Here is a 17605-nt window from a genome sequence, read left to right as displayed (position 1 = left end):
TATTCAGTCTTACCCCGTATGGCCCATGTCTGTCCATGTCTGTCTCCGCATTGTGTACAATATTGAAGTTGATGAAGAAATGATGCAATGGCAAACTGTAGTCTAGTTTTGATTTTTATTGTAGTTATATTTTAATATGGGCAGATCCTGTATGTATTTCCAGCTAGCTGGCAGCTGTCTGTCTCTGGTGTTTTTCGTGTTTCTTTAGGGCAGGTAATGGGCAACGCCATATGCTGATTTCAGTTTGCTCCCTTTTCCCTCTGTTAGAGTTGCTGCTTGTTATTGTCAATAAGCTGTCTATGGGGTAGTAAAGAACTTCAGAACGTAGTAGTGAACAGTGAAGTCAAAATAAGAAAATTAGAAGTTAAAAGCTGTTGTAAAATACAGTGATTATTTTGTAAGGTTGAAAATAAAGTTTCTGTAAAAATCTGTTTTAACTTTCCAGAAAAGGAAATGAGCAAGGTGCTATTCCAGTGTATTTGGTCAGACAATCCTAGTTTTACTGAAGAGCTAAACACAACTTTGTGTATCCAAAGGTTGGGCCCTTGTGAGAAACTTATCCGTTCTTTGCTGAGAGTGAGTAGTGGAATTTCTCCTGAGGTGCTGTGTCTGGGGGCTTGTTTTCCTCTTGGATTTTTGCTCTTTGCTGTTCAATAAAACTTCAATATTTTCCCCTCATGAAAGGCAAATCCATCTCCACTACGTTTCTGGTTGGCCTGCCTCCACCTGGCAGCTTCCAGGCAGCTACGGAGGTTTCTTTTCAGGTTTCAACCTTTCTCCTCTTCAGTTTCACTCTCCTGTGAGTAGGCTCATCCTCTGCATGCATTGCTCATTAAACAGGCACTGTTTTTCCTTCAATACAGTAATTTTCTTTATGTCAAAGCCTTCCTGTGTGCTGAGTAATGCATCTGAGTCTTTGTTTTTTCCAGACTACTCAAAGTTGCATGTAGGCAGCTGGCTATTTTGTGTATGATGGAGAGAGAAGCTGGAGTGCGCTGTAAATGCTTGTGTGAGTATGGGCAGGGCTGCTCTTATCTTTGAAGCAACATTTTCTATAGTTCCTACTTGTTACTTTAATATATATATATTGGCAGAATTTAGTAATTGGTCTCCGTGAACACAGACGGAGTGAACACCAGACGTATGAACACTGGTATCTGTAGGCTTTCTCTCTTACCTGAATGTCTTCAGGTTGGGTTGGTAGGGAGTTTGTTTTGCCTCTTATGAATTGAAAGAGATTGCCATATGGTCCAGTATAGTTCATGTACACAACTGTGATCCAGTAGAGGAAAGGCAAACTCCCAACGCGCCCCCCCACCCCGCTGCGGTTTCAGAAAGGAACAGACAGGAGGAAGTAGGAGTGAGAACAGATTTCTGGATAGATGGGTAGGCAGCGGGGTGAATTCTTAGCACTTCCCACCAGAAGTTTTTTCTAATAGGCATCAGGTGTTAACTGTGTAACTGCTGCTTGGGGAGCTGGAACATGAGGATCAAGAATAAATGCATAAGTAGACTTACAGGGCTAATTTCAAATTAAAATGATAAAAGTATTTATTTCATATCTGAAACAAGGCTGTGATGCTTTCGGCCTCTAGTTGTGTGAAGTTAATCGTTGCTTGATTATTTTTGGTTTTAATTTCTATTTTTTTCAAACTTGATGTATGACTAAAAGTAAGCACTACTGACTATATCTGGAAGACACTGCAGGAGCAGTGTCCTGACTGAATGAGACTTCCCTAAGATTCATGCCTGGTGGTGGATTCACGTCTGGTGGTGGAAGTGTGTGTATAATAGATCTACAGTGATTGAAATATGTCAAATGCAACAGAAGATTGTTCTTAATTTCTGGATCTCTTAAAGCAAAGGAGTAATTTTGTCTATTTGTTCCCGTACTGTACAGGAGGAAGAAATTGATTTTTTATGTTGGACAAATGGCTATATTATTGGTCATCAGTTTCAGACTGATTTAAACCAGATTTAAAGCAGTAAATAAAACAAACAAACAAGCAAACTGTTTAGAATTAAAATTTGTGTATGGACTAGAGAACAACTTTTATGGCTTTCCTCTAGATTAAAGATGAATTTATATATAAATGCCTCCCCACCCCCCCAATGAATAATTATGTAAATCTGCATTTCTAATGATGAAGTATAGTTTTGGGCTGCCACTGAAAGGGTTAGTTTGCATTCACCTTCACAGCCTTGGCCTTAGATATAAGGGGCACATGACTGCAGGTGATCTGGGGCAGGGCACTGCCTGAACGATCTTTTGGGATGATGCATTTTCTGTTTTGGTTGCACGACCAGCTCACTTCACAGTTGCATACTGATTTGAGCAAACACAAAGGAAGTAGCAGAATTGTGCCCCAAGTCTGGAGCAGAAGAAAGGGGTAGGACTTCAAGCTGGATTTAGGTGAGCAGGTTTAGTTGCCTTCCCGTTATCCCACGAAATCAAATAATTTTTGCTGCAGACCTACAGATGCTGAATCACTGGTAGAACTCTACATGTATGACTGTTGAGACATCTCCTATGAGTAAAACCTTGCAATTAATAAGCTCACAAAATGCGAGCGCTGTGTAGCACTTTTGTGCATAGTATACTGTACTCCTATCGTATAACTGTTCAATGGAGCATTGCCCTTTAATGTCTCGTGGAGATGCATCGCCAGTCTGTGTCACAATGCTTGCATGAGTGTAATCTGGAAGCTGTTTGTCTTCTGAGTGCCAGTGTACTGGAACCCAGTGTTTAAAGCTTAAAATTAATGGATTTTGTGTTTCCTTGCATTCTCAACAAATACTGAATAACCTTCTGTAAATAATGATCCTTATTAAAGGATGAATAGCTGCAAAACTTGAAGGGTTTTCATGTATTTTTTTCTTCTTCCTCTTTTGAAGAGGAGAGATTTGTATTTCTTCTCCCTTATGTGCTTGGCATAATAATGCAGGAGCACAAATTAAAAAAAAAAAAAAAGTGGTAATAAGCAACAGTGCTTCATGATGCCAGTAGTACTGCAGTTTGGAAAATATGTTGTACCGGTAAATTGACTAGTCTCAATTAAAATTTAAAGAGTCTCCATTACAAATAGTTAGTTAACAATATAGTCACTTCATTGATTTTTGTTATTCTTTAAAATGAATAAATGTTTTGTAGCAGAAAGGGTTCAGTTGTCAAATGAATTTTTCTAGGTTGTTTTTAAAGGCTACTTTTCTATTTTAAAACTTTTTTTGGCTGATATTTCCTTGACTATTGGTGACTGTGCATCAATGAAGATGAGCTGATGAATCACTTCAGACAAATCACATTTGTTTGGTATATATTAAACTTCTTCCAAATGGAGGTTGCTATAACTCCTTTCCAATAAAAAGATCCAGACTGAGTACTCTTAACCCTTGCTGAGTCTTATTACTGTTTGCATTCAGATTTCTCTATATAGTTGAACTACAATCTTTAGTGTTACTTCATTGTAAAATTGTTGTTTTATGATTATAACAGTTTGACCAGTGCTCATTTCTTTTATCTCCTTGTTGAAAATACTAGGGTTTATGTGGATTAATGGTATCAAAATTAAAAGCTACATGCAGGTTACCTGTCCTTATAATTGATTCTCATATTGTGATGTATTTTCAGTTGTGTTTCTTGAACATTGTGGTTTCTCTGCGTCTCAGTTTTCACCACATTGTGGGATAAACTTTCTGCAGTGTTCAGAATATGTTTTCTGTGCTACCAGAGTTAATCCCTTTGCATCTTCTGAAATCAAGAGGCTTTCCCTTTGTGTATTCAGTCGTTACATGGAAGAAATTCAGTTTGTTTTATCAGCGTGTGAACTGGGCTTTACTAAATACAAAGAGGGCCAAAACCTCTCGCAGTAAGAATTTAGAGAAAGAAAATGTACATTTCCTGGGAGGAAGAAAACTATTCATAACTTTGTTACATGTTTGGTGCTCATCATTCCACACGCATGAAGCTAAAAAGAAAAGAAAATTTAAGACTTAAGTTATATTGATGCTACAGAAAGAGATCAAATGTGCCAAACTTTGTGACTTAAATCCTAGGTGCTCACATTGCTAGTTGTGGCTTAATCTCAAACTACATACTACTGTAGAGAATCAGTCAAGCTCCATCTGGGCTGTAATGTGACTGACCCCTTCTTTTCCTGATCCACACAGACTTAAGTGAATGAGAGTTTGGCACCGTGAAGCAAACACTCATACATGTGTTCAGACTGTGCTCTGGAACTCGTGTTGAAGGATCAGATCGACAGAAACACTTTGAGCAGTTACAAGGCAGCCTTGTGACCAAAATCGGTCATTTACTGATCAAGGTTGGATAGTTGTTCTGGATTGCAGTTAACCTTTCTTCTGGATTACTCTTGATTCACATCAGCTTCCCAGGGTTGATCACTGCCAAGTTGCAGAATCGGTGGAGAAAGTGCATGGCAGGAATAAATGGTATGGGCAAGAGAAGGACGGAGGGTGCTTCTGGCAACAGTGCCAAATCATATTACTTTAAAGTGCTTATAAGAATGATGGTAGTGCAGGTGTGAACGTTGCCCTGGACTTGTCAGTAGAAGATAGTGTAGAACTGTCAGTAGTTTTGTATTCTCTCGCCAGTCTCTGTTAAAGGACCTCCTGAAATCAGGCTGGAGAAAGTGGTTACAGGAAAGATAAGAAATACGGAAGAAATCTGATTGCTGTGCATTTTCATCTGTCTCTACTCACTGTGGAGATGCTTTTTAGAACCCTTCTTTCTACTTCTTCATGATCTCTAGCAGTTTTACACCTGTGTTACTTAAAACTATTAATATGGTATAGATTGTAATAAAATAGCTTGTATTTGCTGGAAATTACTTAATCTATATACAGTTAGAAATGAAAAATTTCAGTATTTTACTCTGGGTTTTTTTTTTACCAGTTTAGATTTAGCTGTGAGATTTTGTACTTCCCTTTTAGTGCAGAAGAAAATCACTGTATTCTAGAAAGCCATAGCATAAGAATTGCATGCTGAACAGTGATATGCTTTGTGATTATGCTTCTCTCATACAGTTAAAACCAAACACTTTGTGCTGCACACGTTTAAGAAGGGCACCCAGTTTTTCCTCGTGTCTGCTTCTTGTTTGGGAAAAGGAGATACTGTCTCCTCTCTCTCGCCTATTCCCCTCCCCCCCCTTGGCTTTTTAGTTTCTTTTTATTTCTTAATGTTATTTACTTAGTAGGGAAGAATTTATGCAAGCCATATTCTTCCCCTGGCCCAATCTATTCATGTCTCTGACTTTTGAAACATCTATTACTTCATTTTTGTTACTTGAGTTCTGGCATTTTTAGCTCCCCGTTCTTCCCCTTAAATAACTCTTGGGCAATCTTTTCTTTTTGTGCTTCCTAAAGAAACTACTGTGTCAGCTGTTTTTCTTAAAACATCAGCTTTTTATGTGGAACAATCAATATCTTTTTTTTTTTTTACTCAGTCATTTGTGAAAATGCCTCAAATAAATGATTGTGTTGAGTACAGATCACACAACGCTTCCCAGTCAACACGTGGGTGAAGAAAACAAGGATGAGCTACTTTAGTCATCAGGTAGCTAAAACTGCAGATTGATGGTTCTAGAATCCTTTGACTCAAACAATCACTTTTCTTGATTTTTCTTTTAGTCAGTAAGTTTGTAAAAGTAATAATAAACAAGTCTTTAATAACACTGGGAGGAATGGATAAAAATTACAGGCAAATGAATTCTGTCTAGGAATTACTGCATGACATATTCTTTCTTCCCTTCAAACACAGTAACTTTTTGATGTTTGAGCAACTGAATTCAAGAAGCAGAACCCTCAGAAACACTATTGTACATCCTGTATGTAAAGCTCATATGTGATGAATGCATTCCCAATGTTGGGCTGTGAACAAAGTCTACAGAGTTCTGTCAGATGAACTCTTACAATACAGCCAGTACTTTAGGCTTAAATTCCTAAGTAGTGAAAATTTTGGCTCAGAGATTATTTGTTAGCATCACTAAAGTAGTTACTTGCAGTATGTTATTGATCTTCTGACCTCGCTGTTCAGGATGCATAATAAAATACTGATTGTCTTTCTTTAGCTAGTAAAGCAGTTAATGACTTCTCCTGGCTTATTGGGATTATTTGGACAGTCTCATTGCAGATAAAAGTACTTAAAATTAATTGTTATTTATAATAAGGGAAAATTATTTGTAATTCTTACTGTTTTAATAGCAGACCCTGTGCTTGGGATATGAATAGAGAAGGTCCTTCTGCTGCTGGAATAAGAGCAAAAGTCCATAACAAAACACATGGGTACAAATGAAACAGCTAAATTTAGGTTCCTGTTTATTGAGTTTGATCTTCACCATCTACACCTATTTGTCCATTACACCAGTTTAATTTCTCGTTATATTTATTGAATGTATAATGTTGTCTTCTGTCTCTCTAAGCAGAGATATTTAATTTTCTGTTTGAAATTTTTCAATTACACAATCAGGATTCATTTTCAGTGCTCTTAAATACAAGAACACATATTTGTAGAATGGCTTCATGAATATCTCATTGACTTAGTAAGATTTTACAATTTTTTACTTTATACTAGATTTTATAAACTATTGTATTATACTATATTTTGTGTTATAGAAGTGGCAAATAGTCACATCTTAAAAGATAGCAATCTGTTTTGTCGAGTAGGACTGTCCAACATAGATGTCAGCGCTGCACCAAAAAAATTTGCCTAGTTGTTCCTACATGGTATTTTTGTCTCATAGATTGCCTGGAGCAAAAAAGACCTTTCTTTTAGTCCTTGCTTGGATTCTACTGTCTAAAAACTGTTTTGAGCTTGCATTGTGTCATGTTGTACTTGCTTTCTTGATGCTGTAGTCATATATATTGTGCAGTTTGACTTTGCTGTCTCCAGCACCCTTTTCAGAACTTCCTCCTTGTGGTGAAGTACCACCCCAGACCCATATCTTCTAATGGTATTAATGATTTTGAAAGGTCCAAAGAGGAAGCAACGAGATGTAATCATAACACTAAATCATCTCATGATCTCAGTGTTGTAACCCTTTGTTTAGGACTTTGTCATTGCCCAAAGAAGGGAGATGTAGCTGGTGGATCCCTTTTCAGTTGCTGAGTAGACTAAGAGTCTCAGTGATTATTGTAGGTGTTCTCATGACTAGCTATCATTTATGAAGTGTGGATGTATTCTTATTTTGTTTTGTTACATGTATATATTTTTTTAGGGGGATGCATGTATGCTTTTTGTTCTTTTTCTGTGCAGTTGGTTACAAGTTTTAAACTTTTCTTCTGGAACAGCAGCAAATAATACAACTTAAATATGTCTTTTGAACTGAGGCCTTTCACTGTGCTGTTTTGCTCAATGTTACATTCATGCATGAGCCATGTATTCATTACATACAGCTTTTTGCAGAAACTTATGGGAAGTATTACTTCAGCAGTAGTTGGAGCAGGGAATGTAGTTACACAAGGCTTAGTTAAACTTTTTTGATGCACTTTTAACATTCCTATGTTCTCTGACTTTAGCACTTGCGAATCACTTATTTCTATGCTTGAGACTGCTGGCTAGGATGCTAATTATTACTGAGATTATCAAACACAGATCATAGTTATATACTGGCTATGTAAGTCACATTGTTTATGCTAATGTATTGCAAATATGAAGGGCATACCATTAAAACAACTTGTATAGTCTTGTTAATCTTTAGTTTCTTCTCCTTTGATGGATTATTGTAATAGAAGTCTTCGCATTTGTCTTTCAGTTGTCTGTCTCAGTTTATTTCCTCTATCCCAAATATTCCTGGTTTGTTAAAACTGCAAGAAGACTGATTCAAAGCCCAAAGTGTGGTGCTGCATAGCAAGGCAATAGTAGCTTCTTTTCGGTCACTGAACATAGACCTTTAAAATAGATCTATAAGTTGACAAGCTATCTTCCTTAAGGCTTGTTCAGATTTTCTTTTTTATTCTGATTTTGGTGCTATTTGTTAAGCATTTTGCCGTTTGGCTTGTAGTCTTTGTTTTGTAAGTGTGGGCATTTATGATTTGTCCATTTGTGTGTGTTTGAAACATTCTTTTGGATGTTTGTTGTTTTCTTATATGTTAAAAAATGCAATTTAGCATTAGAGATCTTCCTAGAATATAATTTACTTCACAAGATCACTTTCCTATGGACAGGTTGAAGTCCTTGAAAAGCCACGTCAATGTAAGTGTTGAGACAAGCTTTAGATTTAACAATATCAACAAATGATACTACAGTTTTAATTCACATAGTTCTAAAACTCTATTATACAACATTCATTAGCAATATCACAGCTCAGCAAGACAGTTACAGGAAGATTATTTTTGTAAGTGTGGGTATGCTTTATTGGTTTCAGGTTCTGTTCCTTTTCTGTGCAGACTAAGTGGGAAATGTGTGCCAGGAATGATCTGGACCTTTTATAAATTTGTTTTAATGTGGCAAGATTAAAATTTAAATTTTGTGGTTGCCTGCCTAATATGAAGTGTTGCTTGAGGTGAGTAAACTCAGTGGGACTGATGCTTTTTTGTTCCATAAATGTATTGTCAAAAGATTGAGTATGTAGCAGCTCACCAGCTATATATACTGTGTATATATATACACTGTATACCAACATGCACTCAGGTCTTTATTGAATTAACTCATTCCAAATGGTCCCTGTCCCAAAGAGCATATAGTCCAGGACAAGCTGAAAGAAATTCAGATGTAGCAAACAAGATCTGAGGCAATGTTTTTGTGGTGTGTGAGAGAAAGTATAGCAGGGTCTAATTGATTGTCCTTTATTTTTGCTTAAGTAGGTTCTTAGGTGTGTTAGGAGGAGAGTAATAGCTTTTTGGACATTTGCAGAGCCCTATTCTTAAATGCAAGGAGCAGTGGAATAAAAAGTATGCTTGTGTGTGTACAAAAGGTGCTTGTTTCAAAATAGCATACTCAGTACAGTCTGTCATACCTTCTTAGAGTAGCTAAAATTGTTCACAAGGAATCTTCCTATGGTAGTCCTTCAGTGTATTAGTTACCTTAATCTTATTTTAGTGTCAAGAACTTATTACAAAGTGACTTGTTGATTAATGCATTCACATCTCCTGTTAACAGGGTCTCCAGAGTCCTGCCATCCTTAATCTTGAAGGCTAGATGACTAATAGCATTGACTGTGAGGGTGATCTAATTGTACTTGCATACTTGAGTGATGCTCAGGGAATATGTGAGCATGAAAGACTGGAGGAAAATGGCCCTGAGAGAAGAGAGAATTCTGACTTGTTCAGATATAACTATTACCTGAAAAACTTTCCTTAAATTATGTATCATAAACTGTAGTAATCATTGCTATTCCAAGGAAAATAAAAGGCACAACTCAAATCTGTAAGCTTCATTTAAAAAAAAACAAACCAAACCAAAACAAAAAAAAAAACACAAAAAAAATTCCTTTTAGACTGGATGGATGTTGTCTGATGACATTTACTGGAAGTGTCAAGTTGTCTTAGTTTTGGTGGAATCTGCCTTAGGTACAAACTTCTTGTCCTAAGTTTGCTAAAGTGCTAGAGAAAACTAAAAGCTTGTCTTCCATCATTTCTTTAGATGTTCCTCTGTTTTTGCAAGGTTGGAAAGAAATGGTGACTTTTCCTATCTAAAAAAATAACTCTTGTTTTATTTGTGGGCTTTTTCATCTTTATCTACATGTTTCTATGGTAAGCAAGTCACTCTTAATACATGGCATCAGTACTCAATAGCTTGATTGCTACTTGATAAGAAACAAGTAGTGATTTCACAAAATTAGAAGAGGTACAGACAGTTCTGTGCTATAAATGGAGTGAAGAGACTCCTCTGGATCTTCTGAAATTCTGGGGTAAGGAGGAAGAAACACCTATGAGAATATATATAGAGAGGAGAAGCTGAGCTGGGATGAAGAGTGGGTGTTTCTGGAGTTCATGGCTGTCAGCTTACAAAAATGAGGCAAATTTAGGGTTTTCTGGAGGAAGTCTGTTAAACTTGGGAGGCATATGAGCAGTGGGATCTGACCACTCAAATTCTGTTATCCCATCTGCCTAAAATCAGATGGAATTTAATCCAGGAGTCCCTGGTACCAGCAGTCCTCTGTTAAGCAGGCAGCTGTGGAAGTCATTAGAAAGGATCTTCCATGTCCAGCTCATCTCACCAACTCTTACAAAGGGGAACTACATACTATATACCATTCTTTTAGTTCTGCTACACGTGTCCAAAGCCTGTGGACTCATATTTGAGTGTTACCTTGGTTCTTTTTAACTTCTGTGGGGAAAGGTAGAAAGAAAAATAAGTTTGTTCAAGTTTGTTATTTGCTTATGTATTTGATATCAGATGCAATTTTCTAAGAAATACCCCTTGACCAGACAGTGTTACAGAATTCATACTATTAAGAAAACTTAGGCCTCCAGAAGGCAGATTGTTTAAAAGAGGTGGAATCCAAGTATGTGTTGTGATCATCTTTAATCTGCTAAAATATTACTTCGTTTAACCAATCCTCATGGATGACATATAGAATAGAAACTAGCTACAATTATTAAACAAGAGGAAGCACTGGGGAGTGGGGCTAAAATGTTATTCACGGAAATGTCAAATACCTAGTTTGTGTGTAATTTTCATGGTTTTCGAATCTTGTTAACAGCTTTTCCATTCTTCATGTGCTATGGTGCTTTGCAAAAGCTCTTGCAGTAGTAGCCATTCTTCCTTGCAGCATTGGTTACTTTACACGGTCACAAATCTTAAGTTGCCTGTATTCAAATAGGAATGTGGTTCTAGTGCTGCTGGTTTTTAATTTTTTTTTTTTATTCTGATGTTGCGTCCAAGAGAACACTTCATAACAGCAATATACTGTTCTGACAGTTTCCCGTTCTGGACACTTGTTCATTTGTGTCTCATTTTCCCTTTTGAATTGTAGGAACACTGTCAAACACCTTGTTTTACAAGCCTCTCTTGCTAAATAATAATTGTATAATCAAGTATTTTGGGCTCTTTTGGGATACCAGTTATCCCCTCCTTATGTAATACAGTTTTCCACATAGTTTTTCCTTCTGCCCTTTTGGGTTCAAGCCATTTTGCTTGGTAGTTCAGGTTTCTGTAAGCAGATTTTATTTTTTTTTATTTTTTTTAATTCGAGCAGGAATGTTCCATTCAAGTTTTCTGGCAAAGTCCAAAGCTCTTCAGTAAATCAGTGTGGGTACCAGTATCCTAAATGTAACAGCATTTGTCTGTAGTTCCTCCTGGAAATCCATGTCTTTTCTTGCCGAGTTCCTCACAAAAATACATTTCCTAGGTTTAGTAGCCATGCATGGTTGCTCTACCTCATGTCTTTACTCTGAAGAATACCTTTTGCCTCTCTCTTAAAGGAGAAAATCTGCAAAGTTTTGCCTCCTACCAGCATAATAGTTTGGTGTATATTCTGATTTGCTGGTGTAATTTTGAGAGGAGAAAGGTAACAGTCATGTCAGGCAGAGCCTCATGTAGTAGTTATGGCAAAAAATATATATACAGCAGTTTTCTTTTCATAAAAATTAGTAGGATATGTTGTCACATGTTTTCTTGATGTAAATTATGTTGTCTTTAGTACTCGTGCTATGCATCTCCTGTTGTAGAGAAGTCAGTGTTTTGTGCTAGTGGCAGTCATTCTCTAAACCATTAGTAACAAAGGGCTTTGTATCATCAGTAGTGTACCAATATGTTCATGTGATACTGGTGAAATGAATTATTTTTTATAAACAGAGTCAATACTCAACAAACGTTATCTGCAAGTGAAATAGCTCAGTGGTCTGCTACTCTGGGAATGCACGTACTCATGAGCACTTATCTAGCTGGGAATTGTAAAATCTTCTGCTGAGCTGTTTGGATAATAAGAGCCATAAAAAGCCAAGTGTGGTTCATATATGCTCTTTGGGTGAGGCTACAAACACATACATATATTGCACCAGAAGTGGAGAGGTTAAAGTACATGTATAAAGTGCCAGGCGAAGGTAAAGAGCCTTGATCCATGACCAGTTCACATTCAGAGATCAGCCTGGAGCTGTTAGTTGTGTGCTAGCAAAGATAGTGTAATTTCATAGCAGTGTCACGATTTTCAGAACGCCTTTTTTTTTCCTTAGCCTTGTTAGAAGTATTTGAATAGCAGTTGTGCATAGTGACAACTCTTACTTCAAAGTAGCATGAATTCTCATAAATTAACCCATATTAGTTATATTTATGAAGTTGTATTTTATTAAGATTGCTGTACTTCGAAATACGATATTAAGTAAAAGAAAGAATCACAGAATGGCTGAGGTTGGAAGGGACCTCTGGAGGTCATCTTGTCCTCCTGCCTCCGTTCTCAAGGAGGGCCACCTAAAGCAGGTTACCCAGGACTATGTCCAGGCAACTTTTGAATATCTCCAAGAATGGAGATTCCTCTCAGCTCTCTCAGCCTTCCCTCAGATGACAGATGCTGCAGTCCCATAATCATCTTGGTGGCCTTCGCTGGACTCCCTCCAGTAGCTCCATATCGCTCTTGTAGTGGGGTGCCCAGCACTGGGCACAGCACTCCAGGTGTGCCCTCACCAGTGCTGAGTAGAGGGTAAGGATCACCTCCCTCAGCCTGCTGGCAACACTTCTCCTGATGCAGGCCAGGATACCATTGGCCTTCTTTGTCTCAAGGGCACATTGCTGGCTTATGCTCAGCTTGGTGTCCACCTGAAACCTGAGGTCCTTTTCTGCAAATCCGCTTTCCAGCTTTGAAAGAAACCATAATGCTAAATATTTTTACCAAAGCTAAGAGGGTCAATTTCTCATATGGTTCCGTTTATAATTCCACTTGAAGATCCAGGTTTCTTGATGGTGATGGTAGTAGGTTCATAGTACTAAAACATAATTTTCAATGGCAGTACAATTGTCTTAACAAACATTTCTGAGATCAATGTTATTATTTTTCAGTCCTATATTAAAATAGAAATGTGCAAAGTGCAATACAAATAAAAACAGTAATGCTTGGTATGAATCTAGGAGAGGGAAGATTTGCATACTGTTGAAACTGGGTTAAAATGTTATGCAACAAGATTCTTCTTTGTCACTTCTCCCAAGCAACAAGCAATAGGACAAGAGGAAATAGCCTCAAGTTGCGCCATGGAAGGTTTAGATTGGATATCAGGAAAAATTTCTTCACCAAAAGGGTTATCAAATATTGGAACAGGCTGCCCAGGGAAGTGGTTGGGTCACCATCCCTGGAGGTATTTGAAAGATGTGTAGATGTGGTGCTTAGGGACATGGTTTAGTGGTGGACTTGGTAGTGTTAGGTTAATGGTTGGACTTGATGATCTTAAAAGTCCTTTCCAACCAAAACAATTCTATGATTTTAAGATAGCTCTTTTTTTTTTTTTTTTTTTTTCCTTCAACATCTCCTCCCCTTTTTCTCTGGCAAAAATATTTTGGCAGAAAATTCTTAACCATCGTTCTCTTCTGGATCACTAATGGAAGAAAGGACAAATTTTGTAGTAACGTTTGGTATCTTTAATTGGCTTGAGTATGTTCACCCCACTCCAGCTTTGGATTTTGTTACAAGAATTATCTTCATTTGCTAATATTTTTAGAATGAAACTTTATGCTATGCTATCATAAAATGACTTTGGGTTTCATAGGTATACCATTCAGACACATGCTGTACTCTTCAGTAGCTCTTAACTACTAGGGGAAAATAACACTGTAGAGAACCTTTTTTTTATTTTCCCCCTGCTTCATCGCAATTTATAACTCACTGTAATCACATAAGAATACTGTACTCTCATCTCCTTACCTGAGGCACTCAGCTGTTAGACAGAAGATCTGTTTGCATAGTTGCTAGGAGTTGATCTTGGATTCTGATGTGGTTGTCGGCAGTCTTCACTTGTGCTCAGCACTGACTCTTGGGAAGCAGCATGCTCCTATGGACAGAATCCTGTATGGCTTTTCCTGTAAACCTTGCTCTGCCTTAAGAGTTTCCAGTGTCCACAACCAAAATCAGGAGGTCTCAGGAGGTTGGATGTGATACAACAGGTTTGGGTCAGCTGTGCAATGCTGCTCTTCATGCTACATTTCATGTGCTTGTGGTAGCTCTAGTAAAAGGTTTCATTAGAGCAATGCTCAACTGATTGCCCTGTTTGTTTGGTTTCCTTTTGTTTAGCCGTTCCTGATAGAGCCACTAAACATGCAAGAGTAGGTAAAAATGTTAGGTTGTAGGGGTGGTGCTGGAAAACACTGGAGCCTGGTCTGCCCTTTTTCCCACAGCTAAACTACCTCGGCAGTTTAGCAATTTGTTCCGAAATTCCCAGAAGCAAAGGGGGCTGTAATGCTTAGAGATACAAGACATCTGAGTGGTTTTGGGAGCATCAGTAGTGAGACAGGCAGATGCTGTTTTGTTTGCAGAGGATTCTGGAAATGGAAATCACTCTTAAGTCCTGCTGCTTCTTTGTGGCTGATTGCAAACCAGCTTGTGTTGTTACTAAAAATAGCTATCATTACCAATTGCAAGTTCCTTTAAAATATAAAAAATAATATTAAAACCCAAAAACGACAAAAACAAAACTAAGCAATCTCTTCATAGTCTTTGGCATTGTTGCAAGTACAGTAATGAATTTGTCTAGTTAATTTACAGGGTGGTTGTCTGGAAAAACTTTTGTTTCAATTTAAGAGGCTATTCATTAAATATTACCTGTTGGGGAATTTTATTTTGGCTCTTGCACTAATGCACTGGCTTTGACAGCAGTTTCTAAAATATTTGAAAGGATAAATGTTGTTTAAAACAGCTTAGAAAATATGCAAGCAAAACACAAGATTGTTAACTAGGCATCTCATAGGGAAGTGGGGGGAAACCCAACACTGCCAGAAAACTTCTGGCAAATGGAAGTAGCTAAGCCATTGAGGTGTGATATGTATCCTCCATCTTTGCTTCTCCTTAGCAATTCTTAAAAAGAAAATGGATGTGGAGTGTAAACTTTCATTTAAAAAAAAACCACAACAAATCATCTGTGGTAGTGCAAGTTTTCTAATGTACCCTTAGTGAAGTTCTGTGATATTCCTAAATGATGCTTAACTGAACTCTTGCTGCAGTCTGTTGGTATACAAAAGAAAGCTCTGATATTCATATTTACAACCAAATTTATAGAATAAATAAAGCTAAATTTGTGGTTGACTTGAATGGAGAATAGCAAAGAAAGCATGTAGGTTTAACCAATTGGTGCCTCCTATTTCTTACTGTTTCAGGGGAAAGTCCTCGTGTTCTCAGTGTCTGTCAGAAGAGGCTCTTCACCTGAGAGAAATGAGACAAAAGACCACCTGTGTCTGAAGTGTACAACTACAATCTGAACTTCTCTCTGAGTGAAATACAGTGATAGAGACCAATGAATGATTCAACTTTCAGTAATATTATTAAGCATCAAGATACAGCCATTTTTATTTGCAGATATTAGAACTGATAGATGCATACAATGAAGGATTGGATTTTTCTTGATTATATTTGCCTGCTGTGTGGGAGGAGTTACTAAAAATGTTGGTACAGAAATGGTGAGAAACTTTGACTGAACTGTCATTTTAACTACGAGGTTTAGGGGGAGGAGGAGGCTGGTTTTTGCTTGGAGGGGGGCAAACAAAGTCTCTATAAGCAAATTCACTTGCCTATAAGCTAAAATTGGATAGTCTTGGTTTATTTCCCATTTTGTAAACCATTATGTATTTAAGCTTTAGATGCTTGCAGGAAAATTCTTTTTTATATATATAAGTGAATCATATGTGTGAATCGTGCGTGTGAGAACCTAATATATTAATTATGCAAAAAAAGCCTAGCTTCAGTTATTTTGGGACATTTTGGGGAAAAAAAAATAAAGCAGTGATCATTTTAAAATATAAGTTTGGTGAATGGTTATATCACAAATAATTTTGTACAGAAGGAACAACTTTGTCCTCTTCTAATATTTCCTATTCTGTCCTTAAATTTGACGTCACTAATGCTGACTGGCATAAATGCTTAAACCCTCAATCAGAAATACGATAAATTTATCATGAAGCTTATTTCTTTTAAAGCGTTGAAATGTTCATTCATAGACTATTACATTCATGCAGTAAACCATTCTTCAAATGTAGGATCTTAGAATATCCTTGGTAAACCATGGGATTTTCCAACTGATGTAGCAGCAAATTCATAACCAAAACTAAAACCTGTCATTTAATTTAAAATAAACAAATAAAAGCTGAGAGAAAGAGAAGATAACCAAAAACACTTTTTCTGAGACTCTGAGAAAGGAATTTGGCTTTTAAGTAATGAAGTGATAAACGTTTGTTTATTTTATAAAAATGCTAAATGATGGAAGAAGCTGTTAAATTGTAAAATGCAAGTAATTTTCCACACACTGCAAATACAGGAGAGAACCAGCCAGTAGACACTGCAAATACTAGGTTTTAAGTAGCCGTAACTGGTTCTGTTGTCGAACCCCACAGCGTGTGTGTCCTGACCTACCCTTGCAAAGGATGGGTGATGTGCGTAGGGAGGAGGGATGGAGGGACGAAGGGGTTTTTGGCTAGAAGCCTGTTCTTGTTTAGATTTCAGTGGCAGAAGGCCTGACCTCTTTCTGCTTTCTTGTTCTCCTTTCTGTGCAATTTCATGGTGGCTGACTGGCTCCATGATTAGTCTAAAATAAATCGGGAGTGGATTCTTACTCTCTTCCCGTCCCTGGCCCTCTCTAGCTAGATCGCTGACTGTCAGGTTTTTAGAAGAATATCAGTTTTGACTCTGAGGAACTGTATTGTCTGGTTAAGTTTCTTTACAAGGAATTGACTGTAAGCTCCAAGAAGTCCTAATGAAAGCATAAAAGTACAGAGGAATGTTTTTTAGAGGGTCATCTTAGACTGGTTTCTTCTGGGTGACTGTTATGGAAGGACTGCACCTCCACAACGTTAATTATCATGATCTTGGTTTTGGGTTTGTTGTTTGGTTTTTGTTTTGTTTTTTTAACTAAACTTAGCTGGCTTGCGTTTATGGAAAACTAATTTCTTCTTTTGCATCTCTTCCAGTAATAGTTATGCACGAGTGCGAGCTGTGGTGATGACCCGGGATGACTCAAGTGGTGGATGGTTACCACTTGGAGGGGGTGGACTAAGCTGTGTCACAGTCTTCAAAGTCATTCCCCAGGAAGAGAATAGCTGTGCTGATTTTCTTATCCATGGAGAACGACTCAGGGATAAAACGGTAACAATTTACATCCGTTTAATGTTCCTATTAAAACTACATAGGACCTAAGAATAGATGTTTGCTTATTGTTGCTTGTAGACTAGAAAGTAAATTTATAGTCTCAGTGTAATGCTGTTGCTGAGCTTTTATCCATATCAATGATTATATACCTAAAGAGCTAAATATTTGGTTTTGGAATAATACCATGCATTTCTAGAATTAAGCATGTTGATCTTTTGGAAACTTTAAAACATTTTTATTTCATTGCAGATTTCCATCCATTTGGGGAAACATTTTGCTGGTCAGTTTTTTTTTCCGGTGGAAGGTTAAAGTTAAATCTTCTTGTTAACCTGTTTGTGCACCGATGATATGTGTTTAATAGGAGTGTTGGA

The 17605-nt window shown here is 37.3% G+C and overlaps 1 protein-coding gene across 3 annotated transcripts in view; it reads left to right on the top strand.

Annotated features, from left to right (window-relative positions):
• SPRED1 (sprouty related EVH1 domain containing 1) overlaps positions 1–17605 on the top strand; it is a 68064-nt gene that overhangs the window by 18039 nt on the left and 32420 nt on the right. For 2 of the 3 annotated variants that reach the window (XM_068398779.1, XM_068398781.1), the window contains exon 2: positions 17057–17231. In XM_068398779.1, the coding sequence (XP_068254880.1) occupies positions 17057–17231 (175 nt within the window). Of the gene's footprint in view, positions 1–15253; positions 15554–17056; positions 17232–17605 lie in introns of all 3 variants that reach the window. The other variant, XM_068398780.1, reaches the window with a different exon arrangement.

Source organism: Nyctibius grandis, chromosome 4, assembly GCF_013368605.1.
Source record: "Nyctibius grandis isolate bNycGra1 chromosome 4, bNycGra1.pri, whole genome shotgun sequence".
In the NCBI taxonomy this organism is placed as follows: domain Eukaryota; kingdom Metazoa; phylum Chordata; class Aves; order Nyctibiiformes; family Nyctibiidae; genus Nyctibius; species Nyctibius grandis.
The sequence above is the reverse complement of the archived record's forward strand: the minus strand, read 5'-3'. Positions and strand labels throughout refer to the sequence as shown.